Here is a 24,780-nt window from a genome sequence, read left to right on the forward strand (position 1 = left end):
GTTTTTGAAGTTTTCCCAATCTTCAGGCTTACCAGTAATCTTTGCCATGTTGTATGCATTTTCTTTTAACCTGATACCATCCTTGACATCCTTAGTTAGCCATGGTTGGTTCACCCATTTTGTGGAGTCTTTCCTCCTCACAGGGATATATTTTTCTTGAGTCATAAAATATCTTTTTAAATGTTTGCCATTGCTTATCCACCATCATACTATCTAATTTGTTTACCCAGTCCACTTTAGCCAATTCCGCCCTCATTCCTTTATAATTGCCCTTATTTAAGTTTAATACGGTAGTTTCAGACCCAAGATCCTCGCTCTCAAACTGGATGTGAAATTCTATCATGTTATGATTACTGCTTCCCAAGGGATCCTTTACTTTGAGATCATCAATTAATCCTGTTTCGTTACCCATTACCAGATACAAAATGACCTGTTCCCTGGTTGGTTCCCTGACGTATTGGTCTAAGAAACAGTCCCTAATACACGCTATGAACTCCTCCTCGGGGCTAAATGCAATGGTCTCAAGGGCTAGCTTCAGCTCTGTGGATAGATTAGAACTTCTATAGCAATACCTGAGGCAGTTACGAAAGCAAAAGCACACCTCATGTATTCATTTCTATCTCCATGGATATCTATTGCCTGCGGCATTACTCATGGTTTGGTGCCCAGGCCAATTCCAGATCTGGTTGGGTGGTGTAGGGGTGGAGTTGGTCCAGATGGAAATTGGGACCAGTGTCAGACTGAGAATTGTGACTCAGGACCTATGATCCCCTGCCTCTGCCATATAGAAAATGTGATTACCAAAACGGTGGCAGTCTTCATCGGCATCTTTAGTGGATGAATGTTCTCTCAAGTTTCTGAAATTTGTTTGGTCATGTTAATTTTAACAAGGATGTGGCTGGTACTTTGATCATTGTTGATGGTGACTGGCAAATCATAAAATACAGAGGGGAGAAAAACACAGGTACTTAACCAAAGATCTTCGTCCTTGTTTTTAAATCCCTCCATGGTCTAACCCCGCCCTCGCTGAGCGATCTTCTCAGGCCATACATTCCAACTTGTACTCTCTGCTCATCTTATTGTGCATTACCGCTCATCCGCTGTTCTCCCATCGAGGGGCACCTTCCAGTCACTAATCCACTGCTCTTTGGAACAGTCTCTCAAACCACTTTCCCTCATTACCTCTCTCCCTTGCCTCACAAGCATCTTTTTAAACAAAATCTCTTTTCCACTGCTTTCAGTATCTCCCCAATCCATCCATCCTCTGCCCATTGTAAAGCACTCCACACTGCTCTTTTACACAAGGAGTGCTATATAATGGAGCAAGAAGAAAATTTGGACCAGCCCCAGAAATCTGAAGAGTTGCTGCCTACAATAGGCTTCTTGGGGAAGAAAGAAGAGGTGCAAGGATAAGAGGGGAAAGAGAGAGCATTGGGGAGGCCTCACATTGTGTGTATGGGGCCACCTTTTTGCATGTATGGGTATCTCACTTCGGAGTTTAAAACTCTACGAACACAAAGGTACGTGTACCTAAAGGATCAAAACAAAATATAAAAGCTTTGTTCTAGATTCCCAGTGACGATAACAGAAGCATGAGTGTATTTAAGTTTGCCATTGTTATACCATGAGTCAACCTGACCACAATGCCAAGGTGTGTCGAAGTCATGAGTTAGTTATGTTCGTCAGGTTCACAAATGATACAAAATCCCAACCTGAGCCCTCAGCTGCTCCTAATTTGGCACGAAACTGGCATTCATTTGTCAATCTCACTTACAGGGGTCTGGTTTGGGAAAATTATAAATGTTACGCTCGGGTGGGACAGAGTAGAGGGGTGTTTTCGTTAAGCCATACTGTGTTCATGTCAGGCTGTGCGCACGAGTGCTTGATGCAAACACAAGAGTGCTCGAAAATGGAGATTGAAAGTGTTCCGTTCTCTCGCGCAATCATCCCTCACCTTGACGAGCACAAAAACAAAGTGTGTATTTTGCCTAAAATAGAACGCGATCAGCTAACTCACATACGAGATGTGGAATTTGTTGCAAATTCAAGATAACTCGACCAGAGCTCTCCTTCCCATAAGCTGCTGACAGCTTAGAAATTAAACAGCGACGCTTTCATTCCAGCCATTAGTGTCAGCTGTAACCAAGGCAACCTCCCATCACAAGTGACCCGGAGCATTCTAGAATTTCTAAATATGCAAAGACAACTGTTCACTATGGCATGGTTGACTGACCCCACAGGAAATTTATAGATACCACCAAAATAAAACTGAACCAAAAGAGATCTGCACTGACGCCCTCATGTCTGTTCTCTTTTATAACTACTGGACATTTTAGGAAATTAAATTAAATTGAAAACCTGATAGAGGTCTTCAAAATTATGAAGGGGTTTGATAAGGTAGAAGTAGAGAAGATGTTTCCAATTGTGGGGGAGGCCAAAACAAGGGGATATGAACATACAAATTAAGAGCAGGAGTAGGCCATTCGGCCCCTCGAGCCTGCTCTGCCATTTGATAAGATCATGGCTGATCTGATTGCGACCTCAACCCTACTTTCCCGTCTCCCTACTATAACCTTTGACTCCCTTGTTAATCAGGAATCTATCTAACTCAGATAGTGAAATATATATATATATATTTTTTAAAAAATCAATAAATCAATTAGGGAATTGAGGAGAATCTTTTTTACCCAGAGAGTGGTGAGAACGTGGAACTCGCTACCACGTGGAGTGGTTAAGGTAAATAGCACAGATGCATATAAGGGGAAGCTAGATATGTACTCGAAGGAGAAAGGAATGGAAGGTTATGCTGATAGGGTGAGATGAAGTAGATGGGAAGAGGCTGGTGTGGAGCATAAATGCTGGCAAAGACCAGTTGGGCCAAATTTCCTGTTTCCGTGCTATAGACTCTATGTAATTCAATGTAAAAGCAAGTTCATTGTGCCAATCTCAATTCTACAGTCTGCTTGCGGTGGTGGGCTCTGTAGCACTTCTGGGCTCCGCTGTGCAACGGATGCAAAGGGTCGCTGTGTTTACTTAAATCGGAACAAGCAGCCTTAACCTAGGAGCACATTCGCAAACCCACACTTACAGTACAAAGCACTACCAACACGAGGAGACTGTGTAAATATGCCCACTTCTTAAAGTATATAGGAAGGCTCGGAAAGATTAAGAATGCTCAAGTCATTTGCCTCCCTCAAAAGATTTAACAACAAACTTTTGGGTGAAGGAAGAAGCTATTCTGTAGGTTATACGTCAGCATATTACTCAAAATCAGCCCTCCGCATGGTATTATTACCAGTAATGCTGCAGAAATTGTTCTCTTTCCATGTTATACTGAACTTGCTGACTTCAATCAACAGGAGCACACCAGTTTCACATCTAACCAACATTTAACAGCAAAGTGGACCAGGGCACTTGGTACATGACTCCACTTCAACCACTACCTCTGGGAGTCACTGGGATTTCAGTCAAGCGCAAGGATGGATGTGTGAAATTTCGACACCAGGTCCACTTGAACGGTGAAAAAATATCCAGCTGTAGAATAATAGTAGAATTTTACTTCCCAAACCTAAACTTAGTACAAATAATTTGCAGCTTTCCTTCTTCACTATGATATTGTTAGAAGAGCTCCTGCCTTATACCAGGTCTATACACTGAATTTTTTATACAAACCTCCCCTCTTTACTCAAATGATGGTACAACCCTTTCAGGATTTCCCTCCTTTAAGTTAAACCTTTCTCTGGGGATCTGTGCATTCTCTTGTATACGCACAAATGATTCAACCACCTGAATCAGTGGACCTCCCTTCTATACTCCAATGGCAAGAGTCTTTCCAGGATTTCCCTTTATGTTAACCCTTACTCTGCTGCTGTGTTTGTTCTCTCAGATGAAAGTCATTCAACTGTCCTAACCCCTCAGAACACATTACAAAATAAACGAGCGATGCTTAACTTCACCAGGGCAAAATGCAGAGCCAAAAACTTGTGTGTGTTAAGAGGCCCAACTGGTTCACTAATGTCCTTTAGGGAAGGAAACCTGCCGTCCTTACCTGGTCTGGCCTATCTCCAGTTCCATACCAATGTGGTTGACTCTTAACTGCTCTCTGAAATGGCCCAGCAAGCCACTCAGTCAGGGATATGGGGAAAGAGCAGGGGAGTGGGACTAATTGAATAGCTCTTTCAAAGAGCCGGCACAGGTACGATGGGCCAAAAGGCCTCCTTCTGTGCTGTATGATTCTGTGAGCAATAAATGCCAGTCTTGCCAGCGACACCCACATCCAGAGAATGTGTTTTTTTTTTAAATGATGAGGTAATGATGAAGCAAGCAATCTGTACAAAGTAGCATGCTCAATAATTGAGCTCGTCATTCTGACCAGAAAAAACAACAGAGCAGTAATAACCGCTGGTGGGAGATGGAAGCTAATGTCCCTCCAGTGTGACTAACCATCGGGCAACTATCAAAGCTGCGCTGATTCAATTTCAAGGCCTATTGTTAACAATTTCACACTCCCCCAGGTACAAACAGTAAGTTTTCACGCTGTATCAAACTCCTGAAGCAGCTTGCTATTTTATTTATACAGGCTGGAACTAAGCATTCATGATTGAAAATCTATCCAAATATGTTGGTCCTTATGGTATTTCCTTCCATTAAGCCGCTTAGAAATCTGTACTAGTTTATTAAAAAAAACAAGTTAAACAAGATCAGAGCAGCACTAAAAAGTCTCTGGGAACGGTATTGTATTCCCGTTTTGAACACAATATTGAATAGGTAACAGGAAGTTATGATCAAGTAATTGAGGGAATTAGATGAGGAAGTGAAGTCAAGCAGTTTGAGAGAATCAACAGTACCAGAAGGAAGCCATTCAGCCCAAAGTCCCTGTGCTAGCCCCACCCTCCTCCACGCCCACTCACTGGAGCAATTTGCTCTACCCTGTAAGCACGTCAATAAAAAGGGGGGTCAGAACAGGTACTTTCAAAGTAAAAATTCATGCCTATAAGTTGGATGCAGGAAGAAAAACTGCAAAGCCACAGAATAAATGGGTTTGAGGCTCCTGCTGTTTTCAGCCTAGTTTCAGAATTCATACTGGTTTTTTTTTTGCCGAATAATGCCATGGGAGCAAATAATGTCATTGGGAGCAAATTATAATCAAAGAGTATCACAGAAAATTCTTTGTTGCAATACTCTTAACACAGTGTACAGAAGGGAAAAAAAATACTGTACACAGCAGGGTTTAGAGATGTAATGGTGAGTGGGTGAAATTTTTCTACCATCTCCACTTCAATTGTGAAACAACATCCAGCAACATAATTAGATTTCTGTCCTTTTAAACTTGGGCTGCTCCTTGAGTCACCATTTGCGCTAACACTGGGGTGAAGTGCTCATGGTTATCGATCTGGCACAGGTGTTCGCAGTGATAGAATGAATGTCGAGGTGATGAATTTAGTGTCAGGCAAGCTTTTGCCATCTCTAGGCATTAATTTGCAATGTCCACCATGCAGGCCTCACACCCTCCATAAACACTAAGTCCTTCAAAACGCTGCTGCCCTTGTCCTATCTTGCATTATGTCCCTCAGTAATCACTCCATTCCTCGCTGGCTCACTGCATTGAATTTAAAATCCATGACCTCTTCAAATTCCTTCACAACTTCTCCCCACCCTGAGCCATTGCGGAGATTGCGTTATTTTAAGTAGCATACACCCCCTTCCTTTAGTTCAATTGAAAATCCCATCAGTGGCTGGTGACAGGATGCCTGGGCCACAGGTTTAGTAAGATGTATTGATTCATTCAAATGCAAATTAAATAGATTTCATTCAGAAAATAATACTGTGGAATACAGTATATGAGTAATTTGAGACGCGAGGGACCGTATGGCCTACTCCTGCTCCGATTTCTTGTATTCTTATGTGATCTGTAAGTGTAGCATGCCTGGGAGGGACCTACGGTTCCCAAAGCTCTCCACCAGCTCTCCTTGCTTCGTGTCTGGGTCTGTTGTAGACAAATTGATGGAGATTGATTGCTATGATTAGTCAACAACTCCATTATCGTTGTATCATGCGACTCCCAGGGTGGTAGGTGAACTAGATGGACCTTGCATTTTTGTCCAGCAATTCCTATGTACACATCTCCCACTCACAAACAAAAAAAACCTATTTTTGGCCGTACCAAACACTGAACAAGGTAATACCACCTGCCCCCACCTGTATGGAAAATGTATCCATATGGATGACAAGCAAGGACAGGATTGGGCTTGTCTGCATCATCCCCCCCCCCCCCCCCACAGTCAAAGCGTACTGTCGAGACACAAAAATGAAGAATGGCTACTTTGGTGAGGGACCAGAAGCTTTCAAAGAAACCACACCACAGCAAGGAGAAGGAAATCAGTTAAAACTATTAAAATTCCAGCAAGTGCTCAGTGTTCAGATATTAAATCTCATCCTCTAGAATTCCATTCTTTAATAAGTGCCTCACTTGGTAAAGAACTTCGGGACAAGTGCTCAACATGATCAATTTGACTGTAGTAGCCTGTGTCGTATTCATTTTACATATCAGAGATTGAATGTGCTGTGAAGACAGGCCACAATCTCACCTCCAAGAGGCAGTTTTACCCAATTAAACGTAGGATACACAGATTCAATGCAGGGAGTTACGATGTGTCAGTGCAAATTTAAATGCATGCTTGTACAAGCTAATAGCAGGCTATGTCAAAGTGTCCTCATTCCATCTCTCCTCTCTACTAAACTGCACAATGTAACCATTGAGCTCTAACCACCATTTAGCACATTCCCATTGCCCTAAAATGCAGGCGTGTTTAGCCTGCCTGTGCAAACATTGGCAAACCAAGAAACCACCAACAGTTCGAAGTGTGTTCAGTGAGACAGCTCCACTAATGCCTGCTTTATTCTATGGGGTTACCTAATGCTCCATTATAATAACAAGAGTGGGACTGCAACAAATGGCAGACAGAGCACACTGATTAGATTTTGTGGATGAGTGGGGTTGAAAGATGGAAGGGGGCCAAGTTAGCGCAGTCCACCATCTCACACTAACATTTCTTAAAGGTATAGAAATTAGATACATGACCAATGAAACACATAGGAACATAGAAATATACAGGACTGGAGAAGACCACTGGATTCCAATCAGTCATTCCCAGTGACTAGGAAATCCCATATCCCGCCATTCCTCTCATACCACTGTATCAATTTTTTCCTCAACGTATTTATCCACCTCTCAAATTTATTGACACAATCAGCCCTCAATTCCTCCCTTGGCAGTCCATTCCATACACTCACCACCCATGACATAAAGCAGTTAAAACTGTCATATGGTAAGTGTCACATGCTCAGGAAGAACAAGTGACTTTGAATCTATGATTCCCAAAGCTCTCCACCACTGGGGTTTTCCTCGATTCATCTCTGGGTCTGTTATAGAAACTGATTGCTATCAGTTAGTCTACAATTAGTCAGCAAGCAACTCCACTATCGTTGCATCATGCGACTTCCAGGATGGTACAAGCCAAATTAGATGGACCTTGGTCTTTTTTCATCGAGCATGTTGCGATATTTTTACTCCCCCTCTATGTTTGTGGTCATGCCCTTTTATTGTGGAATCTGACTATGTTAAACATATTGACATTTATCTTGTCTGTGCCTTTTAGACTCTTTAGTACTTCTATAAGATCACCCCTGAGCCCTCTCCAGTGTAAACAATCCCAGCTTCTCATAACTCAGGTGTCTAATCCCAGTTATCAATTTAGTTGCCGTTTGCTGCACCTTCGCCAATGCCTGGTTATCTTTCTCATAATAGTGACCAGAACTGTACACAGGTGCAGCCAGACCAGCACTCTGTACAAACTCAATCACTTCCTGTTCTTCTGGCTACACAGCCTCTGTGCTGTTTTTACTGGTGCCATACATTTGCTGAAGCCATCAGCTCATTTATCTACCAGGGCCCCCAAAATCTCTCTCCTGTTTCATGGTCCATACAATAATACCATTTAGTTAATATTGCTGTTGTTCATTATCCCTTCCAAATCTCATGACTTTGCATTTGTCCACATGAAATTAAATCAGCCATTCCACAGCCTCAGCTCCCAAATCTATCCAGATCCTTCTGTATTTGATCAGCCTGTTTCCTTTTGGATTGCCTTCCAGTTTTGTGCCACTCCCAGGAGATTACATGACTGCAGGGGTTGGGGGGGGGGGCGGGAGGGGGGGGGGGGGGAAAGAGAGGGGCAGCAGAACGAAGTGCTTCGTCATGATGCTCCGGCCACCATGAGTGTGGGGCAGGCCTGATGGGCCAGCTGGTCTTTTCGTGTCAATCAATTTCGTATGTACGTTCATATGTTTTCCAAGTCATTCATACGTACACGATAAGTAGCACATGCCCCAGCTATGATTCCTGAGGTAACCCACTAATGCAAAAAAAAACTTATGGCATGACAATTAAACAGCACTAAGAAATAGTGCATGAGACATTTGAAAAGAGAAACTGGCAAGTGAGAATATGTTTTGAAAATAAATGTTGAGGTGAAATCAGTTGTAATCAAGAGAACTGCAATCCCCCAATAGTTGTCAGAGAGTGAAAAAAATGGATATAAAGGTAAGTAGATAAAATAGTTTACTTAGGTGGTCTAACATCCAACAGCTAAAGCAACAAAGTTGAAAGGAAGGGAGCAACTCCAACGTCATGAAGGTATTTTCTGAAACAGCCCTAATCAAAGTCACAAATGACATCCTCTGGAAAAGTTCACGATAACAGATCCAAAAGCAGACAGAGAAGACCTTGACTAGATAAGGAGTTTGAATGGGCAGGCCCAATATCAAGGGCTGATGCCATTCACCAGTGTAGGGTCCAGAGAGTAAAGTATAGAGTGCACTGGTTGGAGGCAAGGACAGTGGCGAGACTACCTAACTGGATAGCCTCTAACAGCAGAAGAGCCAGAGGCAATCTTGTAGTCTAAACCACCTAATGCCCTTGCCACCAGAGACACTGAAATCCTCCAGGGCGTAACCCAGTGTTTCCAATAAATAGTTTGCACTGGTGGTATCTGACATCACTGACCTCTGAACCCACCCACAGAGGTGACAATTGCCAGCCTATTTTGCAAACATCCCCGGCCAGACGGGGTATTGGCACTAACTGTGCACGTGTGCAATTGTTACTCAAACCATTCTGCAATATAAGCAGGACTGAATTAGCACATCAGAAACTGCCAAATACGAGTTAACTGCTTCCGACAGAAGCAGGGTCAGTGACATCTGGAGTGTATGATTCACCTTCAGAATTTCCATATAATGAGCCTGGCCTTACAGGACCCGCTCTCAGCTCAATTAATGCAACAACAAACAATACTGGTCCAACCAGTTCCTCCATCAACAACTGGCTCATGAACAAAACCATTCACCTTATCTAACCATGACCAACGCAAGACAAGTCAACAGGAAAAGGCCATCTATCCGATTGATCTTTATTCTTCTATTACCACATCTCTCAGGGCCCAGCAGGCAACTGTTCTCTGAATACTCCTAAAGTCTGTGTCCTTGCTACCGTGATTATTTATTTCAATAGCTCTCCTCACAGACAGAAAAAAAGTCTCAAAAGCGCAAGAGGGGGGCAGTGGAAAACGGTGGACTGCGCTCAGGAGGAGACAGAGAGAATTTGGCAGGTCTTTGAAAGCTGGCAGGGGTGTGGCAAGATGAGGCATTGTGGAGGAGAAGAGAAGCAAAATCCCAGAGAGCAGGGACAGATGTGTCCAAAAAGCAGGCAGCGACGGTGCAGTAGGGTAGTGGGAACAAGGAGTCAACAAGTGTCGGAGGAGCATGCAGGGATGGTCGGTTTAAGGGGGCCACTGAGGCAAGATGGGGGAAGGCCATGGATGAATTTCAATGCCAGGACAAAAATCCTCCAGTCATTTTGCTGAGGGCATGGGGAGTCAATAGAGCTCAGAAAGGACAAGGCTGACGAGGACATGGATCTTTATGCAGATGAAGAGGAGTCAGTAGTGTCCTAGATCAGCTGTAATTAACAGAGGTGGAAAGGCCAGCTAAGACAGTGTTGGAGAGATTGAGCCTCAAGATACTGAAGAGGATTTTGTCAACTGTGGACGAGAGTTAAGGACAGAGGCCCTTTCCATGATTAAGTGCCTTCCAATGTATCTGATTTCAATTAATTTTTCATTAGTTTATACGTGAGCTCTGCCTTATTCCAGTAGTAGTCACTTAGCATTTCATTATCTTCAACACTTCACCACCACCCCCAACAACAATCTGATCTGTAGCTAGAGAAAATTAACTTTTGTAACTTTTCCAAAATAAGCAGGACTCCACAAAGATAGTGTAATACATGTTACGACAGGTAATACAGGGGAGTGGTGAGAGGAAGGGGGAGGGGAGTTTAAAACATATTGCTAAAATTAAAATGCCTGGAACAGGGTTGGTACTGTGAGGAGCAGCCAGCTGCACAATGAAAGACCTTGTCTTCCCAGGCTCAGGTTACGCCTGGAGAACATTTTGAGCTGTTAAGCACCAAGTACAGATGGTCGCAGATGTGTCACCGGTGCCGCGAGCAACCCAAGGCGTTAAATTATCAGCATCACATGGGTGTGCAGCAAAACCTTAAATGGTGTGTTTATAAAAGAAAGAACTTGCATTTATATAGCGCCATTCATGACCTCAGGACATCCCAAAGCGCTTCACAGCCAATTAAATACTTTTGAAGTGAAGTCACTGTTGTAACGCAGCAGCCAATTTACACACAGCAAGATCTCTCAACAGCAATGTGATAATGACCAGATAATCTGTTATTAGGCATTGTTTGAGGGATAAATATTGGTCAGGACACTGGGGAGAACTCCCCTGCTCTTCTTCGAAATTGGTGGACGGAAAAGATCCTATGGCACTGAGAGGGCAGACAGGGCCTCAGCTTAACATCTCATCCGAAAGACAGCGCCTCCAACAGTGCAGCGCTCCCTCAATACTGCATTGGCGTGTCAGCCTAGATTTTGTGCTCAAGTGTCTGGTGTGGGGCTTGAACCCACAGCCTTCTAAAACAGGCAAGAGTGCGACCACAGATATATGCGACTACGCTTTAATATATTTTTAAAAATCTTATATCTGCACGCACTTCCCCTCAGTGGACATCACTAAAGCAGATCATTATATCATTGCTGTTCGTAGGATTGTGTGTGCAAATTAGTTGCTGCATTTCCCTACATTACAACAGTGACGACCCTTCAGAAGTACTTAACTGGCTGTGAAGTGCTTTAGAAAGGTGCTATATAAATGCAAGTTTGTTCTTTCTGACTCCAGTACTTTCTTTAAAAAGCCATGGAAATGTTCACTATGCATAAAAATGGCCTTCTAAGTTGTTTGGTCACAAACCCTTTGAGGATACTGATATACGTACATCCTGCATTTCTCTGCCACACAGTGCATTTGAAAAGCAGTCTGTGGGTGTATCGCACATCCTCTTTGGATCCGTAACCTGATCTGGCACATCCAGTTATTAAGTCTTGTCACTTTTTTTTTCACTTTTTGTTTAACTCAAAGTTTAGGTTCAATTATTTACACTCTAGAATTTATATTGGATTATTCTGTGATGATTGCGCCTTGTTTAGCTCTCTCCCTGTTGGGTCGAGTGACCAGTTCCTTCACTTGCAGTTCTAACGTTAGCAAAGTTGTCATCCCTGAGAAAATGTTAGTAATTTATGAATGAGACACATTGCAGGCCCTTTGAAAACAGTGTTTGGTTTTTAAGTAATAGATAGCAGTGTTAAATTAAAATAGATGAATTTCACTCTAAAAGATTGTGATTCGATAGTACTGATTAGTGTAATTGTGAACTGGCACATGGAATGTCTTGCACACCAAAGCCAAGCTATCAAGTGCAAGACGATGGGAATCCTCTGTGTCCTGTTTCTAGGGAAAATGAAGCTTGGAGGAGCAATGAATGGTCAGCTGTTACTTCTTGGTGATTAATGTTACAATGATCCTATGTAAGTTTTGCTTGTATTGTTTGAAAACTTTTTAGAGGAACTGTAGATGGACAGTTTTAAAGAATTTTTTCTCCTTGGTGATCTTGTCTTTCAGTGCTCGTTAAATTAACATTTGTTGTTATAAGTTAATAAGATATTAAACATTCAGCTCCTTGGTTCCCTTAAAAAACAAATCTCAAGAGATTAACTGTAAAATCCAATCAAATATGACAGGTGCGAGAAGGGGAGAAGAAATACAGAAAGTGATTAATATTTATTTGTATGCTGCTTGGTATGGATGTTCAGATAAAGAATGAACTTGCATTTGTATAGCACCTTTCACAACCTCAGGACGTCCCAAAGCACTTTACAGCCAATTGAGTATTTTTGAAGGGTAGTCGTTATGGTAATGTAGATAAACAGATATAAGGACTGTGAGCATACTGATTAATTTTACTAATTCTGATTCATAGAAAATCATTCCGTAATATTTGACAAAAACATGTTTTACTTGCTTTTCTGTTCCATCTCCTTAGCTCATTGTTGCATTTCATGCAATCAATCCTCCCCGACAGAATTTCTTTTTTGACAATTTAAGATCATGGCAAATGATTGCTTGAAGTTATCTTTTGCCAGAAATTGGGCTGCATCTCGGAAGGAGTTAGATACTTAAGTCAATAAAAGTTGATTTTTAAAATCTTTATACCGAGTCAGTCTGTTCACCCTTTTAAACAAAACAAAAGCTTTGGACAATTTTCTCTGCATGCCTCCTTTCAAAGCATTGAATCATTGCTGGAGTACACCTTGTACAACTGGCCACTCGTCATGTGTGAAACTGGACAGTGAGCGGCATTCAGCTGTTTGACCATGAATGGCATCGTTGCTGATCCCGATCCTGTTCTAGTCCAACGCACGTGTATGTCCAGTTGGTGCTTTGATTAGGACAGAGAACAAGAGCTGTTATCTCCCCCTGCCTTCCCCAGTGCAGGGGCCCTGTGGCCAATTGTAGCCCTCCTCCTACTGTTGCTCTGACTGAGATTAGCGAACTCAGCAGAGGCTACGGACTGAAAGTTTCTCGTTTGTGAGGCCCAGCTACGCAATGCCTTAAGCAGTTAAACTACCGTAAACCTAAGGTTGTTGAGGACTACAGCTGGTGACCTGCTGTTCCCATCACCTAAATTAAAACAGTGTGTTTCACCATGAGTTTGGTCAAGACTTTAAAAACCCTGTTTTTTGCATGACCTCTAGTTGAACTCTGTGTAGAATTGCTGTTCAACAATGAGATTATTAATGGATGTCTGGCAGCAGTGGCACAAGATGAAAGACCTGTTACGATTACTAATTAAAAACCACACACACACAAATGTAGTACTTTATTTCACACCGTGCAAAAAGTAGGATCTTATTCACTCATTGCCCTTTTGTTTTGAATCATTTTCTAATTTGGTGCAGTGGAGGTACTAACCTCTCCATATTTAACTGCGTGAAAATATTTGCATCTGATTGGTCAGATAGTTTATTTAGCATATTAGTATAACAAAATGGTACCAGAAAATTTCCCTTTGAGCCAACATTCATACTGCACGGTTTGCATAAACTTGGCTTGTATTCCCTTGAGTTTAGAAGGTTATGGGGTGATTTAATTGAGGTGTTTAAAACGATAAAAGGATTCAATAGGGTATATAGCAAGAAACTATTTCCTCTGGTGGCGGAATTTCAGAACAAGAGGGCATAATCTTAAATGTAGAGCTAGGCCATTCAGGAGTGAAAATAGGAAGTACTCTTTCACACAAAGGGTAGTGGAATTTTGGAATTCTCTTCCCCAAAAGGCTGTGGATGTTAGGTCAATTGGAGCTTTCAAGATTGAGACTAACAGATTTTTTTTTATCAGGTAAGGTTTTCAAGGGATATGGATCAAAGGAGTTGAGGTACAAATCAGTCTAGATCTAACTGAATGGCAAAACAGCCTTGAGGGCCTGAATGGCCTGCTCCTGTTCCTATGTTCCTGAACTGCAGCTACTGGCCTCAGACCATCTTCAGTTTCTGTCTAACTGGAGAGAGTTACCTACACCCATGGTCACGTTCATGCACAGTGTCCCTCTTAACAGAGCACCGAGAGGATGAATCTCTGCTCTCTCAACATTAACATCATCTAGGTTTAAAATGTGCCCTGTTTAAGGGAGATCCAACTTTCTAAACCAGGCTTGACACCACGCTGAATTTACACCTCATTTGATATCAAACTGAAGCACTGTTGGATTCCATTTCCTGGGGATATTTCATTGCTTGTCACCTGAGTCAGGTCGGGCCATGACTCTCGAGCTTGGACTGCAAGTTTAGCAATGGTGCAAAATAGACACTGCTGTGCAATGCCACGAAACGTGCAGTATAGTGTCAGCTGTGACTCAGTGGTAGCACTCTCACCTCTCCTTCAGAATGTTGTGGGTTCAAGGCCCAACCCAGAGACCATCAGAGGTGCTGCCTTTTGGATAAGACATTAAACCGAGGCCCCGTCTGCGCTCTCAGGTGGACATAAAAGATCCCATGGCACTATTTCGAAGAAGAGCAGGGGAGTTCTCCCCAGTGTTCTGACCAATATTTATCCCTCAGCCAAAATCACTAAAACAGATAATCCGGTCATTATCTCATTGCTGTTTGTGGGACCTTGCTGTGCGCAAATTAGCTGCCATGTTTTCCACATTACAACAGTGACTACCCTTCAAAAAGTACTTCATTGGCTGCAAAGCGCTTTGGGACATCCTGAGATTGTGAAAGGCGCCATATCATAGAATCATAGAAAGGTTATAGCACAGAAGCTGGTCATTTGGCCCATCACGTCCGCGCCAGCTCTATACAAGAGCAATCCAGCTAGTCCCACTCCCCCACCCTTTCCCCGTAGCCCTGCAAATTTTTTCCTTTCAAGTACTTATCCAGTTCACTTTTGAAGGCCATGATTGAATCTGCCTCCACCACCCCCTCGGGCAGTGCATTCCAGATCCTAACCACTCCCTGTATAAAAAAAAGTATTTCCTCATGTCACCTTTGGTTCTTTTCCCAATAAAAGAATAAAAGGATATAAATCCAAGCTCTTTCTTTTTTAAAATATTCTTCCCAAATGTATTTGGTGGTTAATCTAAAAGCTAAATATTCATTTCAGGAACAGGAAAATCGGATTTAAAAAATTCAATGACAATGGGGGGAAACAGCAAATGCGTCCCGACTTGCTTTGCATTAACTGCACTAAAGAAAAAATGTTAATGATCTCCTTCAAAAAAAATAGCGGCAGGATACAATGTGAATGGTGTATGTTAGTCAACAACTTCAACCCTTAGGTAACAAGGGATTTTTTTTTTAAATCGTTCCACTGTAACAATGAATCGGTGTCTGTAACAAATAAAGTGCACCAGGTTACAAAAATACAAAAGATTAGTCACCGAGATTAGCCTAAGGGGTTGAAGTTATTGACTGACACACACCATTAGCATCAAACCTCCACAAAATCACAAAACGGTGCGTATTTTGCAACAAATCAATTGAAACATCCAAACAGGAGCAGCAAATGTTTAGAGAAACTGCGACAATTCATTGGCTCAATGTCCCGATGTCCTTTGTACTCTGGGAACAGGAAAGAAAACTGGCAACAAATCGCTCAGTCCAGCGTCATCCACCCGCTACTAAACTCAACAAGTTTATGGTCTCATTCAATCCGCACGGCCTGCAACACGCCGACACTGCGGGCATTGCGGGCAATTTACTGTTTCGTGCAACAGGTTTCCGATTCCGAAAAGTTCGGGTTTAAAACTTTCCTAACTCGGCACGAAGTGAACGGTCAGTAGCAGAGGAAGTTCATCAGTTGATCCGAGGTCCAATGTCCCATAGAAAGGATGGTGCATTTTTCTACATCTTTACCTCATTTTAAGATAATAAAATGTGAGGGGGAGCCAAAAGGGAGGGGGGAGGAGGGAGAGGGAAGGAGGGGTAGGCTGGATCAATCAGGGGGAGGATAAGAGGGGGGCTGGATAAGAGGGGGGCTGGATAAGAGGGGGGGCTGGATCAATTAGGGGGAGGATAAGGGGGGGCTGGATGAATCAGGGGGACGATAAGAGGGGGGTCGCTGGATCAATCAGGAGGAGGATAAGAGGGGGGTCGCTGGATCAATCAGGGGGAGGATAAGAGGGGGGTCGCTGGATCAATCAGGGGGAGGATAAGAGGGGGTCGCTAGATCAATCAGGAGGGGGTCGCTGGATCAATCAGGGGGAGGATAAGAGGGGGGTCGCTGGATCAATCGGGGGGAGGATAAGAGAGGGGTCGCTGGATCAATCAGGGGGAGGATAAGAGGGGGTCGCTAGATCAATCAGGAGGGGGTCGCTGGATCAATCAGGGGGAGGATAAGAGGGGGGTCGCTGGACCAATCGGGGGGAGGATAAGAGGGGGGTCGCTGGATCAATCAGGGGGGGGTCGCTGGATCAATCAATCAGGGGGGGGTCGCTGGATCAATCAGGGGGGGGTCGCTGGATCAATCAGGGGGGGGTCGCTGGATCAATCAGGGGGGGTCGCTGGATCAATCAGGGGGGGGTCGCTGGATCAATCAGGGGGGGGTCGCTGGATCAATCAGGGGGGGGTCGCTGGATCAATCAGGGGGGGGGTCGCTGGATCAATCAGGGGGGGTCGCTGGATCAATCAGGGGGGGGTCGCTGGATCAATCAGGGGGGGGTCGCTGGATCAATCAGGGGGGGTCGCTGGATCAATCAGGGGGGGTCGCTGGATCAATCAGGGGGGGGTCGCTGGATCAATCAGGGGGGGGTCGCTGGATCAATCAGGGGGGGGTCGCTGGATCAATCAGGGGGGGTCGCTGGATCAATCAGGGGGGGTCGCTGGATCAATCAGGGGGGGGGTCGCTGGATCAATCAGGGGGGGGTCGCTGGATCAATCAGGGGGGGGTCGCTGGATCAATCAGGGGGGGGTCGCTGGATCAATCAGGGGGGGGTCGCTGGATCAATCAGGGGGGGGTCGCTGGATCAATCAGGGGGGGTCGCTGGATCAATCAGGGGGGGGTCGCTGGATCAATCAGGGGGGGGTCGCTGGATCAATCAGGGGGGGGTCGCTGGATCAATCAGGGGGGGGTCGCTGGATCAATCAGGGGGGGGGTCGCTGGATCAATCAGGGGGGGGTCGCTGGATCAATCAGGGGGGGGTCGCTGGATCAATCAGGGGGGGGTCGCTGGATCAATCAGGGGGGGGTCGCTGGATCAATCAGGGGGGGGTCGCTGGATCAATCAGGGGGGGGTCGCTGGATCAATCAGGGGGGGGTCGCTGGATCAATCAGGGGGGGGTCGCTGGATCAATCAGGGGGGGGTCGCTGGATCAATCAGGGGGGGGTCGCTGGATCAATCAGGGGGGGGTCGCTGGATCAATCAGGGGGGGGTCGCTGGATCAATCAGGGGGGGGTCGCTGGATCAATCAGGGGGGGGTCGCTGGATCAATCAGGGGGGGGTCGCTGGATCAATCAGGGGGGGTCGCTGGATCAATCAGGGGGGGGTCGCTGGATCAATCAGGGGGGGGTCGCTGGATCAATCAGGGGGGGGGGCTGGATCAAGCAAGGGGTTGGGGGGGCTGGATCAAGCAAGGGGGGGCTGGATCAAGCAAGGGGGGGGGCTGGATCAAGCAAGGGGGGGGGGCTGGATCAAGCAAGGGGGGGGGGCTGGATCAAGCAAGGGGGGGGGCTGGATCAAGCAAGGGGGGGGGCTGGATCAAGCAAGGGGGGGGGCTGGATCAAGCAAGGGGGGGGCTGGATCAAGCAAGGGGGGGGGGCTGGATCCAGCAAGGGGGGGGGGCTGGATCATTCAAGGGGGGGGGCTGGATCATTCAAGGGGGGGGGCTGGATCATTCAAGGGGGGGGGCTGGATCATTCAAGGGGGGGGGGGCTGGATCATTCAAGGGGGGGGGCTGGATCATGCATGGGGGGGGGGGCTGGATCAAGCAAGGGGGGGGGGCTGGATCAAGCAAGGGGGGGGGGCTGGATCAAGCAAGGGGGGGGGCTGGATCAAGCAAGGGGGGGGCTGGATCAAGCAAGGGGGGGGGGGCTGGATCAAGCAAGGGGGGGGGGGCTGGATCAAGCAAGGGGGGGGGCTGGATCAAGCAAGGGGGGGGGCTGGATCAAGCAAGGGGGGGGGCTGGATCAAGCAAGGGGGGGGGCTGGATCAAGCAAGGGGGGGGGCTGGATCAAGCAAGGGGGGGGGCTGGATCAAGCAAGGGGGGGGGCTGGATCAAGCAAGGGGGGGGGCTGGATCAAGCAAGGGGGGGGCTGGATCAAGCAAGGGGGGGGGCTGGATCAAGCAAGGGGGGGGGCTGGATCAAGCAAGGGGGGGGGGCTGGATCAAGCAAGGGGGGGGGGCTGGATCAAGCAAGGGGGGGGGGCTGGATCAAGCAAGGGGGGGGGGCTGGATCAAGCAAGGGGGGGGGGGCTGGATCAAGCAAGGGGGGGGGGCTGGATCAAGCAAGGGGGGGGGGCTGGATCAAGCAAGGGGGGGGGGGCTGGATCAAGCAAGGGGGGGGGGCTGGATCAAGCAAGGGGGGGGGGCTGGATCAAGCAAGGGGGGGGGGCTGGATCAAGCAAGGGGGGGGGGGCTGGATCAAGCAAGGGGGGGGGGCTGGATCAAGCAAGGGGGGGGGGGCTGGATCAAGCAAGGGGGGGGGCTGGATCAAGCAAGGGGGGGGCTGGATCAAGCAAGGGGGGGGGCTGGATCAAGCAAGGGGGGGGGGCTGGATCAAGCAAGGGGGGGGGGCTGGATCAAGCAAGGGGGGGGGGCTGGATCAAGCAAGGGGGGGGGGGCTGGATCAAGCAAGGGGGGGGGGCTGGATCAAGCAAGGGGGGGGGCTGGATCAAGCAAGGGGGGTGGGCTAGGGAACCCTTCATAACCTAGTGTCTGTCAAGGGATTGAAGTCCACCGAAACCCATTTAAACCTCCCCCCTCCATAAACCTCGCTGTTAGGTGACGGACTCAGCAAGTTGGCCCAGGCTCGTCCCACCGCTTCCGACCCCGGCTGACCACTCTCCCACTCCCCTCCCCTCCCCGGGTCGGCTCGGCTCTTACCTCGGAGGCGGGGATATTGAACACCTCCCCGATCTTGGAGTACAGCTCCCTGACGTTGGAGAAGCCCTCGATCCTGCCGGTGGGGCTGCCGTGCGCCAGCTGCGTGTGGAAGACCAGCTTGGGCCGGGCGTGAGGCGGCGGGGCAGGCAGCCCGGGACCGCCCGCGGAGGGGGTGGCCCCGGGACCGCCTCCCCTCCAGCCCGGGCCCCCTTCATTCTCCACCAGGGTGGAGCTGTCCCGCGACTTGTTCTTCCTCCTGCCCTTCAGGCCCAGCGGCATTCTCGGTTCGTTGGGGCGGCGGCGGCGGCGGCGGCGGCTCCTCCTCACGGCTCTCCCTCACCCCGTTGCTGACGGCTCCACACTCTCGGCAGGTGAAGCGCCGACTAACGACGCGCAGGCGCGGTCTCCCGGCCGCGGTGAGGCGGGGGAGGTGGGTCAGCTCCTACTGCGCATGCTCGTTCAGCGCTGGCCGGGGCGGGGCTCTTGACGCTGGCGCCGCCCCTCCGGCTCAGGGGACCACGACGCATGCGCAGCCCTGCGAGCTCGGGGTCGGAATGTGGGCGGGGCTCCGTAATGGCTTGACGTCAAAGGCGCGCTGACTCAGGTGAGAGACAGGAGCACCTGGGGCTGGGGTTTGGAGTGCGAACAGCATGAATGAATGGATGAATGAATGGATGAATGAATGAATGAATGAATGGATGGATGGATGGATGGATGAGTGAAACTGATTCTTGTTACTGAGAAATTTACGTGCATACCGTTGCCTGGCCATGGGTGTTTTTGTTTTTTCTCCATTATTTATATATCCAACAACACTCAAGAAGCTCGACACCGTCCAGGACAAAGCAGCCCGCTTGATTGGCACCCCATCCACCACCCTAAACATTCACTCCCTTCACCACCGTCGCACAGTGGCTGCAGCGTGTACCATCCACAGGATGCAATGCAGCAACTCACCAAGGCTTCTTCGACAGCACCTCCCAAACCCGCAACCTCTACCACCTAGAAGGACAAGAGCAGCAGGTACATGGGATCATCACCACATGCACGTTCCCCTCCAAGTCACGCACCATCCCGACTTGGAAATATATCGCCGTTCCTTCATCGTCACTGGGTCAAAATCCTGGAACTCCCTTCCTGACAGCACTGTGGGAGAACCTTCACCACACGGACTGCAGCGGTTCAAGAAGGCGGCTCACCACCACCTTCTCAAGGGCAATTAGGGATGGGCAATAAATGCTGGCCTTGCCAGCGACGCCCACATCCCATGAACGAATTTTTAAAAAGAATTTTTTAAAATATATATATTAATGACTTGTACTTGGGTGTACAGGGCACAATTTCAAAATTTGCAGATGATATAAAACTTGGAAATGTAGTAAGCAGTGAGGAGGATAGTGATAGACTTCAAGAGGACATAGGCTAATGGAATGGGTGGACACATGGCAGATGAAATTTAATGCAGAGAAGTGTGAAGTGATACATTTTGACAGGAAGAACTAGGAAAGGCAATATAAACTAAATGGTACAATTCTAAAGGAGTTGCAGGAACAGAGAGACCTGGGGGTATATGTGCACAAATCTTTGAAGGTGGCAGGACAGGTTGAGAAAGTGGTTAAAAAAGCATACGGGATCCTGAGCTTTCTAAATGGAAGCATAGAGTACAAAAGCAAAGAAGTTATTTTGAACCTTTATAAAACACTGGTTCGGCCACAACTGGAGTATTGTGTTCAATTCTGAGCACCGCACTTTAGGAAAGATGTGAAGGCCTTAGAGACGGTACAGAAGAGATTTACTAGAATGGTTCCAGGGATGAGGGACTTCAGTTACGTGGATAGACTGGAGAAGCTGGAGTTGCTGTCCTTAGAGCAGAGACGGTTGAGAGGAGATTTGATAGAAGTGTTCAAAAATCATGAAGTTTTTCGATAAAGTAAATAAAGAGAAACTGTTCCCATTGGTGGAAGGGTTGAGAACCAGAGGACACAGATTTAAGATGATTGGCAAAAGAACCAAAGGCGACATGAGGAAAGAAATTTTTACGCAGCGAGTAGTTATGATCTGGAATGCGCTGCCTGAAAGGGTGGTGGAAGCAGATTCAATCGTGGCTTTCAAAAAGGAATTGGATAAATATTTGAAGGGGAAAAAATCTGCAAGGCTACGGGGAAAGAGTGGGGGAATGGGACTAACTGGATTGCTCTTACAAAGAGCTAGCTCGGGCTCGATGGGCCAAATAGCCTCCTTCTGTGCCGTAACCATTCTATGATTCTAAGACATTTTATTTCGAGAGAAAACAACCTCAGAATTGTTCTTGAGGGAGATGTTAGCCAGACAGTTTAAACATTCTACCAGTGAAAGTTGTTGAAAATGTAGTTTCAAAATGAAAGTAAATAACAGAAGCAGGTGAGGAGGGGCAGATGACTGTTTAGACAAGTTGTTGGGGATAACTATGTTTCAATGGTGAAAACATTGGATTTTTGCCATGAAGAAGTTCATATATTTGTGCAAATCGCCAGCTTGGACTAATTTACTTCACCTTTTCACACATTTCCATAACTACAGAGTCAGAATTTATGTAAAGACAACACTTCACAGCGTGTTGAGTGAGACCGATAACACCATCTTATTACAATTGCAGTTAGATTTTGCAAGTTTGAAGATAGAACCAACACAGCACTGTACAGTAGAATCGTGCAGCACAGAAGGAAGCCATTCGGCCCATTGTATCTGTGGGCGTCGCTGGCAAGGCCGGCATTTATTGCCCATCCCTAATTGCCCTCGAGAAGGTGGTGGTGAGCCGCCTTCTTGAACCGCTGCAATCCGTGTGGTGACGGTTCTCCCACAGTGCTGTTAGGAAGGGAGTTCCAGGATTTTGACCCAGCGACAATGAAGGAACGGCGATATATTTCCAAGTCGGGATGGTGTGTGACTTGGAAATATGTTCCCATGCGCCTGCAGCTCTTGTCCTTCTAGGTGGTAGAGGTCGCGGGTTTGGGAGGTGCTGTCAAAGAAGCCTTGGCGAGTTGCTGCAGTGCATCCTGTGGATGGTGCACACTGCAGCCACAGTGCGCCGGCTATGTCAGGCTGTTGCTTAACTAGTCTGTGGGACAGCTCTCCCAATTTTGGCACAAGTCCCCAGATGTTAGTAAGGAGGACCTTGCAGGGTCGACTGGGCTTGGTGTTTTGCCGTTGTCGTGTCCGGTGCCTAGTGGTCCGATGCCGGGTGGTCCGTCCGGTTTTATTCTTATTATGACTTTTCGTAGCGAGATTTTACAACTGAGTGGCTTGCTAGGCCATTTCAGAGGGCAATTAAGAATCAACCACATTGCTGCCATCTTCTCACATTACCCCCAATCCCATGAGCCCTAATCTTGTGTAACAACCTCTTGTGTGGCACCTTATCGAATGCCTTTTGAAAATCCAAATATCCTGCATCCACTGGTTCCCCCTTATCTACCCTGGTAGTTACACCCTCAACGAATTCTAATAGACAATAGTCAAACATGATTTCCCTTAGTGCCCTATTACTACATCCTTAATAATAGATTCTAGCACTTTCCCTACTACTGATGTCAGGCTATCTGGCCTATAGTTCCCTGTTTTCTCGCTCCCTCCTTTCTTGAATAGCGGTGTTACATTTGCTACCTTCCAATCCATGGGGTCCGTTCTAGAATCTAGGGAATTCTGGAAGATTAAAACCAACGTATCCACTATCTCTGCAGCCACCTCCTTTAAAATCCTAGGATGTAGGCCATCAGGTCCAGGGGATTTGTCAGCTTTTAGTCCCATTAATTTCTCCAGTACTTTTTCTTTACTAATCTCAATTGCTTTAAGTTCCTCACTCTCATTAGACCCTTAATTCCCCATTATTTCTGGTATGTTTTTCATGTTTTCTACTGTGAAGACAGGTACAAAATATTTGCTGACATCTTTGCCATTCCCTTATTCCCCATTATATATTCCTCACGTTTACTTTCATAATCCCTTCCTTTTTACATATTTGTAGAAGCTCTTACAATCTGTTTTTATATTTCTTGCTAGTTTACTCTAATATTCAGTTTTCTCCCTCTTTATCAATTTTTTGGTCATCCTTTGCTGATTTCTAAAACCCTCCCAATCCTCAGGCTTATTACTCTTTCGACAACATTGTAAGCCTCTTTTAATCTAATACTATCCTTAGCTACTCTAGTTAGCCACAGTTGGATCATTTTTCTCATTGAGTTTTTATTCCTGAAGAGAATGTGTATTTGTTGAGAATTTTTTTTTTATTTGTTCATGGGATATGGGTGTCACTGGCAAGGCCAGCATTTATTGCCCATCTCTAATTGCCTTTGAGAAGGTGGTGATGAGCCGCCTTCTTGAACTGCTGCAGTCCGTGTGGTGAAGATTCTCCCACAGTGCACTTGACTATGAATTATTTCTATCTTTTAATCTAATTTCCCAATGTACCTTAGCCAACTCGCCCCTCATACCTACCCAATTGGCTTTGTTTAAATTTATGGCCCTAGTTTTGGACTTGAAATTCTATCATATTATGATCACTCTGCCCCAGAGGATCCTTAACTATAAGATTACTAATTAACCCTATCTCATTACACAATCATAGTGTCGAACAGCACAGAAGGAGGACATTCAGCCCATTGTGCCTGTGCCAGCTCTTTGAAAGAGCTATCCAATTAGACCCATTCCCCTGCTCTTTCCCAGTAAATTATTTCCCTTCAAGTATTTATCTAATTCCCTTTTGAAAGTTACTATTGAATCTGTTTCCACCACTCTTTCAGGCAGTGCATTCCAGATCATAACTAAATCAAAAGCAAAATACTGCAGATACTGGAAATCTGAAATAAAAACAGAAAATGCTGGAGAAGCTCAGCAAGTCAGGCAGCATCTGCGGAGAGTTAACGTTTCGTAGCTATCCATATCTGGTAGATCCTAGATCATAACTACTCGCTGCAAAAAAATGTTTCCTCATGTCACCTCTGGTTCTTTTGCCAATCATCTTAAATCTGAGTCTTCTGGAAACAGTTTTTCCTTATTTACTTCATCAAAACCATTCATGATTTTGAACACTTCTATCAAATCTCTTCTTAACCTTCTCTGCTCTAAGGAGAACAACCCCATCTTCTCCAGTCTCACCACATAACAAGTCCCTCATCCCTGGTATCATTCCGGTGAATCTCTTCTGCACCCTCTCTAAGGTTTTGATACCCTTCCTAAAGTGTGGTGCCCAGAATTGAACACAATACTCCAGCTGAAGCTTAACCATTGTTTTATAAACGTTTGCATAACTTCCTTGCTTTTGTACTCTATGCCTCTATTTATAAAGCCAAGGATCCCTAATGCGTTTTTAACGGCCTTCTCAACTTGTCCTGCTACCTTCAAATATTTGTGTACGTACACCCCCAGGTTTCCCTGTTCCTGCGCTCCCTTTAAATTTGTACCATTTAGTTTATATTGCCTCTCCTCGTTCTTCCTACCAAAATGTATCACTTCACACTTCTCTGCAATAATTTCACCTGCCATGTGTCTGCCCATTTCACCATAGAATCATATAATCATAGAATGATTACTTACATGTCAGCCATGGCTCAATGGTAGCATTCTCGCACTGAATCAGAAGGTTGTGGGTTCAAGTCCTACTCCATAGACTTGAGCCCATAATCTAGGCTGACACTCCAGTGCGGTACCGAGGGAGCATTGCACTGTCGGAGGTGC

General features: G+C 46.2%; 1 protein-coding gene across 1 annotated transcript in view; it reads right to left on the reverse strand.

The window, feature by feature from the left end:
* gipc2 (GIPC PDZ domain containing family, member 2) overlaps positions 1-19,499 on the reverse strand; it is an 82,469-nt gene extending 62,970 nt beyond the window's left edge. The window contains exon 1 of the mRNA XM_067989848.1: positions 19,069-19,499. Within this exon, the coding sequence (XP_067845949.1) occupies positions 19,069-19,347 (279 nt within the window). The 5' untranslated portion in view covers positions 19,348-19,499. The remainder of the gene's footprint in view (positions 1-19,068) is intronic.
* Between the last annotated feature and the right edge of the window lie 5,281 nt (positions 19,500-24,780).

Source organism: Heptranchias perlo, chromosome 9 (genome assembly GCF_035084215.1).
Source record: "Heptranchias perlo isolate sHepPer1 chromosome 9, sHepPer1.hap1, whole genome shotgun sequence".
NCBI lineage: Eukaryota > Metazoa > Chordata > Chondrichthyes > Hexanchiformes > Hexanchidae > Heptranchias > Heptranchias perlo.